Here is a 9,166-nt window from a genome sequence, read left to right on the forward strand (position 1 = left end):
TCTCTTCTTCTTTATTTTGGCGTTTTGAACATGAGATGCTCAGCCTTTTTTCTTCTTCAGTTTTTATATATATAATTGTTTTGATCAGAGTGTACTGATCAAAAACGTTGAGTCGTTAACCACCGGTCTTTTTCATAACCAACATGAGAATATAAAATAAGCTCACATGTGCTTATAATAATAGACCAAAACAGCCACTGTGTACGTTTTCTGAAAGTAGTAAAGATTGAAATTGGGGACGTCCCTGGCAAAAAAAGTGTAATATTCACTGGAATTTGGGTTAACTAGAATCAACACACACATGACACCCTCCTTGCTACCTTGGAATTGTTTATTTGGAGCGTTCTTTTCTGGAATTTCAACTTGAGCGCAATCGGCAGAATTATATAAAACATGAAACGGGTCGGCCAAACACATTCTCTGTCTCTGAATCAACACACTTGGGAAGTCTCTATTGCCTTGGGGGCCTGGTATCGGCCTCACATCAACCTGTCATAGCGGGTGATTGGCATGGCATCTTGGGGTGCCGGACTACTGTGGATTTTTGAAAATCTACATATATAAGTACCAAGTATACAGTGCATAACACACATCAATGGTAAAATCTACATATATAAGTACCAAGTATACAGTGCATAACACACATCAATGGTAAAATCTACATATATAAGTACCAAGTATACAGTGCATAACACACATCATATATAAGTACCAAGTATACAGTGCATAACACACATCATATATAAGTACCAAGTATACAGTGCATAACACACATCATATATAAGTACCAAGTATACAGTGCATAACACACATCATATATAAGTACCAAGTATACAGTGCATAACACACATCAATGGTAAGAACACAAATTATACCCTACAAGTAGTTTGACTGTTTAAAATTTTGCAATTTTGTTTCAGTTCTGGGGGGTTTCTGTAGGCGAGAAAAAAAGATACTGCTATGTATTTTCAGGTCTTTTCATTCTCATGCAGTCGCAATTGTGGCAAATTTTATAACTTACAGCTTTCTTTGTTTCTTTGTTCAGATAACACCACCCCAAGAATACAAATCCAGCTCCCCGCCAAACCACCCCCTCTGACAGCCCCTTCCCCCGCCCTAACCCTCCCCTCCCAGTCCATGTCAGCCTCCGTCCCACCCTCCGCCGCCCAGACAGAGGCGCAGCTCCGCCGGGCGATGCCCCCTCCCATCAGCCAGCAGAGACTTCTACAGGGGCGTCCCAGTCTGACGTTCCAGCCCCTTCAGCCTATGCCCAGGCCTTCCACCAACAACAACAACTACAAGCAGCTGAGACAGATACAGAGTCCGAGGGGGCTGTACCCAATACCGACCTTCGAGGAGACGCTGTCACCAACGATGGCCCAGTACGAGGCGATAGAAAGAGTACTGTCGGCGCACTCCAGCTCTGAGCGAGGTTTGTCATCGTTAAATGTTTAAACTTTTTTTCTTCTTAAATTGACTAGACTGGTACTCGAACTTGCAGCCTCCGGAAAAAGTGCCAGCGCTCTACCTTACTGAGCTATAGCCCTATAACCCGGTTCATACATCCTGCGAATGTGAGTGCAATACATATTTTGACGTCGCGTCTGTTTTCGCTGCGAATGTTTCACCAGGAGTTGAGCACAAGTCAACTGTTACAAATTATTCTATGCGAATTTGTGGCGTCAACATTTGTAAAGCATCCGCACAAGTTTTGTGAGTGACATTGTCACAGTGAGGAGGGATAGTCAGTGATTAATAAAGTTTCCTGAAATTTGTATTATTTACAGGATATGAGGTTTTATGACATATTTCAAAATGTCATCGGATGGTAGGTACAACCATATTATTGCTACATCTATTGCTTTCGTGGAAGTGCTGCATTGATTGCCATTGTTGCTTATACTGCATTTTTTAACATGCCGTTTGACATTTTACGCTTGGGTTGTTGTTAACTTGTAGATTAAGTGGGTGGCTTGCCTTTAATCCTTTTTTAAAATTCATTTCTTGACATTCCCTCATGGTGTCAATGTGTCTGTTTTTATGTGAAAGGGCAATACGTGATAAAGAACCAAGTGAAAGTTCATGTACCAATGTCAGGCTTGGAATGAAACTCAGGCCACATCTGATGACACATCTTTAGATGTATCTGTAAAATATTGGCCTGATGGTGCCCCTTCGAAAGTTTCCCATAGACTTTTAAGACTTATGAGACTTTTGACGTTTGCAAAACGAGAATGGCCTTGCCCTCTCTTTAAGATGAGAATGGCCTTGCCCTTTCTTCAAGATGAGAATGGCCTTGCCTTCTCTCCAGAATGAGAATGGCCTTCTCCAAGATGAGAATGGCCTTGCCCTCTCTCCAAGATGAGGTTGGCCTTGCCCTCTCTCCAAGATGAGATTGGCCTTGCCTTCTCTCCAAGATGAGAATGGCCCTCTCTCCAAGATGAGAATGGCCTTGCCCCCTCTCCAAGATGAGAATGGCCTTGCCCTCTCTCCAAGATGAGAATGGCCTTGCCCTCTCTCCAAGATGAGAATGGCATTGGCCCTCTCTCCAATATGAGAACGGCCTTGCCCTCTCCCCAAGATGAGAATGGCCTTGCCCTCTCTCCAAGATGAGAATGGCCTTGCCCTCTCTCCAAGATGAGAATGGCATTGGCCCTCTCTCCAATATGAGAACGGCCTTGCCCTCTCCCCAAGATGAGAATGGCCTTGCCCTCTCCCCAAGATGAGAATGGCCTTGCCCTCTCTCCAAGATGAAATTCTGGGTCTGCATGCAATGCGAGACTTTAGGACGTACGCGCACAAATACTGAGCATGTGCACATTATGTCTGCTGCCGCCAGTGTCTCAAAAGTCTCCCATAAGCCTTTTTGAGGTATGGCGGACGTGATAGGAAAGTACTGTTTGGTTTGGGTGCATACAGACAAATTTACCAAAACCTAATAGTGTTGAAGCAATGTGTCCGCCATATCTCAAACAGTTCTATTGGCATATGAGCTCATCTTCACTCCTTTTAAATCCACCTCTCTATTTTTACACATGCCAATTTGGACTATTCCCTGAAGAGTCATAGTGGCTGTGGTTTTGGCGACAGTCTATTAATTTTGCAAAGAGCCAAAAACAGGTACCAGTGTTTTTGTTGCACGTAAATATTTTTGTTTATTTAAAAAAGGGCCCAAAATGTTCTGAGAGAAAATTTGTGGTCTTACTTTGGGCATGGTCATCATGGTGCCTGTTGCTGACGTTGTTGTTGTCATTGTTGTTGTTGTTGTTGTTGCAGGCCTGATGCTTCACGGAGGCAACTGAGGCGATTGCCTTCGTTGCTCCCTGGTCATTGCCTGGCCTTGAAATGCTTTCAGTAGAAATTTACAATTCCCCCATAGGGTGCCCTTAAATACCAATGAGGAAATGCCTTGGTGCCCTCGCCCTTTCCAAAAAGAAACACACATGCCTGCTGTTGGTGTTGTTGTTGTTGTTGTTGTTGCTGTTGTTGCTGTTGCTGTTGTTGCTGTTGTTGTTGTTGCTGTTGTTGTTGTTGTTGTTGCTGTTGTCTTCGTTGTTGTTGTTGTTGTTGTTGTTATGGTGTTATTTTTTGAGTGGATATCCTATTTTGTTCATTGTTTTTACAACAGCGGTTATCTGGTAACAAATCTCACATCAAGTCTGCCTAAGCATTCTTATAATAATGCAAAGAATCTCATACGACTGCGGGTATTGAGTGGGCATTTCATTTCATTTTCAAACTTGAGACTCGGCTTTTGCTTTTGCTTCATTCTTGGGGTTTTTATTAAATATATTGCTAGCTTATTTTGAGGCACTGAACACCTTTGGTAATTGTCAGAGACAAGTCTTCTTACTTGGTGTATCCCAACATCTGCATGAATAACAAATTATGTGACAATTTTTACTCATCTGGTCATCAAAGTTGCAAGAGAATAATGAAAGATGTTCTCACTTGGAGTATCCCAACAAATGCATAAAATAACAATTATGTGAAAATTTTACTCAATTGGTCATCAAAGTTGCAAGAGAATAATGAAAGAAAAAACACCCTTGTTACACAAACTGTGTGTGCTTTCAGATGCGATAAATCTTGTAAGGTTCGAGTGAGAAATTACCTCTTTTTAAAAAACTACATTACTTCAGAGGGAGTCGTTTCTCACAATGTTTTATACTATCAACAGCTCTCCATTGCTTGTTACTAAGTAAGTTTTTATGCTGACAATTATCTCAAGTAATTACCAATAGTGTCCACTGCCTTTAAAAAAGATTCTCGAATGAGTGCGTTCAATTTAGCTTGCCCAACTCATCCAGGTCAATGAGGGAACCTAGGTGGGCGTGGAGGAGCTAATCGGACCTACAGGGGTCACACGTGGGTCAACAGCGGAAAGGTAGTCAAATGCACTGAGGTCACAGACCTAGGTCAACCAGGGAGTCCACTCACTGGGTTGAAACTTAGGCCGTGTCCGAAACGGCGACTTCGGCTGGAGCTATGGTTAGATTAGCGCATCTGTCACAGAAAGACGCGCGCGATCTAGCCGCAGCTCTAGCCTAAGTTGCATTTTGGACACAACCTTAGGTCGACCTAGGGAAGCTAGTCAAAACATGCCCAGAGTCTCCTGGTCAATGTGTATAGAATCTTAATTTTGGCTTGTACCCTTACACCGTTGTGTGTTAGCACTGTATACTCCGTACTTCCCCAAGTTTGATGACAAAAATCACAGGCATATTTTTCATAGAATCTTGTTCTTGTTATTCTTTTGTATCTACAGGGAATGCCGGAGACTTGCCAGGCAGTCCGGGAGAGTTCAGCATTTTAAGCGCCACGCATTCCCTCGACGATAATCCAATCTTCCAGATGAACGCCATTGATCGATGCCCGAGCCAACTATCTGCCGTCTATGCTGACGGCCCATCGTAACCCTGCACCATACTCCTCTTTGATTGGTGGATCCACTTGAAACCTCATCACTGATTGGTTGGATTTGGAAGAGTGATGACGATGGATAGAAGAGAGTCTGCTATTGGTCAGGAGAATGGAAAGGAGGCAGCTGATTGGATAGACTGAGGTTGAATAACACGCATTTCAGACAGGCGCTCCAAACCAAATTCTGAATTAAGTACATGAAAAAGTTGACGTCTGACAGGTTGGAGCAACTGGACAAGCTAGAAGTCGGAAGATCGACTGTTGCAGTCCTTCAGAACGGCTCTGGAGCGCCTTGGTTTCAGACGTCGATCTTGTCATGAGCTGAGCCAATGTAAATGTTACTTTAGTTAGGAGTGACTGGACGCGCTAGAAGTCAAAAGATCGACTGTTGCAGTCGTTTTGAATGACTCTGCAGCACCTTGGTTTCAGACGTCGATCTTGTCATGAGCTGAGCCAATGTAAATGTTACTTTAGTTAGGAGTGACTGGACGCGCTAGAAGTCAAAAGATCGACTGTTGCAGTCGTTTTGAATGACTCTGCAGCACCTTGGTTTCAGACGTCGATCTTGTCATGAGCTGAGCCAATCTAAATATTATGTTAGTTAGGAGCGACTGGATGCGCTAGATTTAGAAAGATCGACTGTTGCAGTCGTTCGGAACGACTCTGGAGCACCTTGGTTTCAGATGTCGATCTTGTCATGAGCTGAGCCAATCTAAATGTTATGTTAGGTTTGCCTGTCTGAAACAAAAGAGTCGACCTTAATCTATTTGGTTCGCCGCGACTTTGGCGCCCCTGTCTGAAACGGGTGTAAGCTTGCCCTCTTTTGGTGTGGATTGTCTGTGAAGTTGAGTTTTTTTTATCAAGAAGTTGAAAATCAGTGAACATTGTTTGGAAGGAGCTGTGCTGGTTTCAGCAACCAGCGCCTGTAATCATTTGATGTTGTTGAGGTACTTGCCCAATCATCGAGTAGTATCTTAGAGAGTTGCCTGTGATTGGTTGAGATTATATAATGGGTAATAGTAATGTTTTTATCTGATTAGTTGTTATGTATATGATATCGTCATGAATAATTCATTAGCTGAATCTTTTGTTTGGTAATTAACTGATTGTTATGCACAAAGAGAGTTGTATTTTTCCACACTGATGAGAGTCAAACATGTCCAGCCTATATTTTGTATTATTATTATTTTTTTTTTTTGTGCTTGCAATCATTGTAAAAAAGAAAATCATCCGTTTGTCATTTTTGTGTGGGAAAGCAAAAAACAAAGAAAAAACAACACTGAAATAGATGTAGTTTGATGGATTTTTCTGTGTTTTGTTCGGAGGACTTCCTGTAGCAAAAGCGAGACGAATTTCGCTATAACTTTAAGTAGGTCTGAGTGTAGCATTGTTTGTTATGTAAGTGTTACAGCATTATAAAAGAAACAAAGTATTGTGTTAACAGATATTGTACATATTATACAGAATCCTATATTTTATGAGAGGTTTTTTTTTTGTGTTTAAATTTCATAATTTTTTTTTTTTTTTACTGACGACACTGGAACTGTATAAAGAAATTAATAACGAATTTCCAATTATTCACTTTTGACAATCTACAAAAAAGAAAACTGAAACAGCATTAATATTTTGTGTCCGCCCAGAAATGTTTCTAAAGAAGTATTTATAGATAATGTGTAAAGTAGAATTTTTTTACAAAAGATAACTTGGTCTAACAGATTTTTTTCTTCTAAAGATGCAAGGTCCGATTTTTGCCTGATTTGACCCCAAAATTTAGATTTTTAAATTTGTCTATTTTTTACAGATTTGAGAAAGTTATAAGCTGTCCTTTTAAGGTTTTGCATGAACCCCCCCCCCCCCCAGCAATGATAACTGGAACTAAATTAAAAACTAAAATTAATTATTGTCAAGTTCCAACATTATCTCAGGTCCATCAGGCACAAACATTGTCCATTGCATTTGTACATTTTTTATTTATTTTGTTTCTTCGCGTTTTTTAACATCTGTTTCAATACAAGAACAAAAATAATCATACGATTTGGAGAAAAAGAAAACTTTCTTTCGGTGATAATCGGACCCATCAACTTTAAAGAAGACAAACAAAATGACAGGAACTTATAAGAGCTATTCATCATGAACATTTACTCAGATATAAAATAATCTTTCCATTTTGTATTTTATTTTTCGTGAATTGATTCATGAAAAGTTTATTTTCACGTAACTAAGCATTTTTTTTCTCATTATCTAAGGAATCTTTAGTTCACTAAGAAAGTTTGTTTGAAACCAAACTAAGGAAATGAAATGATCACGTAAATGTGCTGATTAAGTTAAGGGAATACATATCCGTCCTCATTAATTTAATTGGAATCTTAATTACTCAACAAAAAACCAAAACAGTGATAATATTCCGTCCAGCCTATTTATAAGTCAGAGTTTTGTATCATGTGAAATAAGTTGTACTCTTCAAGAAACTTTGCTGGTGACAAAGAAAAAGTTGACTAGAATCGGGATTTGAACCTGAGACCTTCAGGTTTATTTGCTGGTGCTCCATCTACAATCCCGTCCAAAATGCTTGGGCTACCCATTCGCAGCTTGACTATAAACATTCTCTCCCCCCTCTCCCTTGCTCAATGTTGATGGGAGCGCAGACCGCGTAATGAGAGCCAACATTGAAGGGGGCTCAATGAGACATGACCAGGGTTGTAGTCGTATTCTGGTGGCCTCCCGATTCTAAAAGCCCTATCATGAGTCCGTCCAAATTCAGTGGGTGGTTTTTCTCATCCATTGAAGTGTATTATCTTCACAGAATACTGTAAGATACTCTTGAAGAAAAACCTCAAATTTTATTTGGGGAATTTGTTTAATTTTTTTTGTTTTCTTCTGTCAGAGAAAAGCGTTTGATGCTTGATATGTGGCATGGTTCCCCTCCCATTGTGTCTTCATTGTGATCAGGCTGGGATTTAAACCCACGACCTTTGCAATTCTGGAGCAGTGTCTTACCATCGAGATTGGCCGGTAGCCAGAGGCAGTTCGAATCCTGTATTTTTGCAGCGTTTTAACCCAAGAACATAGAATCCCAATTCCGATATCGTTTGTGAAGTTATCACACCATGTTGGTGTTGCTACACTATAGATACGGACAGAATAATTTTAAGAATAAGAATAAGTTTTTGCAGAACATTTGAGAAGGGGGAGCGGGCACCCTCTGCCACTTTCGGCCATGGTATAGAGTAAAGGAGTTTTTTGTTTCTGACTTTTTTGCCCAAGTAAAGTGTCCAGCTTTGTTTCCAATGTAATTTTTTTCAATATTACTTTGTATAAAGTGACATAGATATAATGATGATATGCTGCTGGAGTGATGGGGAGTTGAAATTTACCCTTCTTTTTAAGCAGAAAGTTTAATTTAATGACTTTTTTTTTTTAACTGTTTTTCTTTTACAAGGAACGTTCCTACAACAATGAATAGTACAATCAAGAATTTATTCAGGCTGTCTTTATTCAGTTCTCTCTCTCTCTCTCTCTGAACAATTCAGTCCAATTCTGGGTGGCACAGTTGGCCTGTGCGTAAAGCGCTCGCCTCTCACTAATGTGACCATGGTTCGATACCTGCCAGGGCCATGTGTGAGTTGAGTTGTGCGTTGGTTCTCTGCTGTGCCATGAGGGTTTTCCAGACTATCCGGTTTTCCTCCCTCAGGAAAAATCAAACACTTTCGATCTTGGCTGTGATCCGTGGACATAATGGGCAGCTGAAGGCACCCTTGCATGCCTGCTTCTCGAACACGTTGTAGCCGCGTCCTTTGCAATTCAGCTCTAGCTGCGAGTAAGGATGATTAGCCCCCAAATTATTATTATTATTATTTGAATCAATAAGGTATTTGCAAGTTGAATTTGAATAAGGTTGGGTTTACCGGTGGCGCAACCAAGAATTGCATGGTGGAAGTAACTAAAGAGAGGTTTGTGATAACACCATGTGATATCTGTCTTTGAGTAGTGTTGGTTCTGAAGAGAACCAAGAATTGTCTTTGCATGGTGGAAGTAACTAAAGAGAGGTTTGTGATAACACCATGTGATATCTGTCTTTGAGTAGTGTTGGTTCTGAAGAGAACCAAGAATTGTCTTTGCATGGTGGAAGTAACTAAAGAGAGGTTTGTGATAACACCATGTGATATCTGTCTTTGAGTAGTGTTGGTTCTGAAGAGAACCAAGAATTGTCTTTGCATGGTGGAAGTAACTAAAGAGAGGTTTG

The 9,166-nt window shown here is 40.6% G+C and overlaps 1 protein-coding gene across 2 annotated transcripts in view; it reads left to right on the top strand.

Annotated features, from left to right (window-relative positions):
- The window catches only part of LOC117298042 (zinc finger protein GLIS1-like), a 37,319-nt gene extending 32,076 nt beyond the window's left edge, over positions 1-5,243 (top strand). Inside the window, exons 7-9 of one of the 2 annotated variants that reach the window (XM_033781271.1) lie at positions 1,046-1,432; positions 1,788-1,828; positions 4,769-4,834. In XM_033781271.1, coding sequence (XP_033637162.1) covers positions 1,046-1,432; positions 1,788-1,804 — 404 coding nt within the window. In that variant the 3' untranslated portion in view covers positions 1,805-1,828; positions 4,769-4,834. Of the gene's footprint in view, positions 1-1,045; positions 1,433-1,787; positions 1,829-4,768 lie in introns of both variants that reach the window. The other variant, XM_033781270.1, reaches the window with a different exon arrangement.
- Positions 5,244-9,166: the final 3,923 nt, after the last annotated feature.

Source organism: Asterias rubens, chromosome 12 (assembly GCF_902459465.1).
Source record: "Asterias rubens chromosome 12, eAstRub1.3, whole genome shotgun sequence".
Classification (NCBI taxonomy): Eukaryota; Metazoa; Echinodermata; class Asteroidea; order Forcipulatida; family Asteriidae; genus Asterias; species Asterias rubens.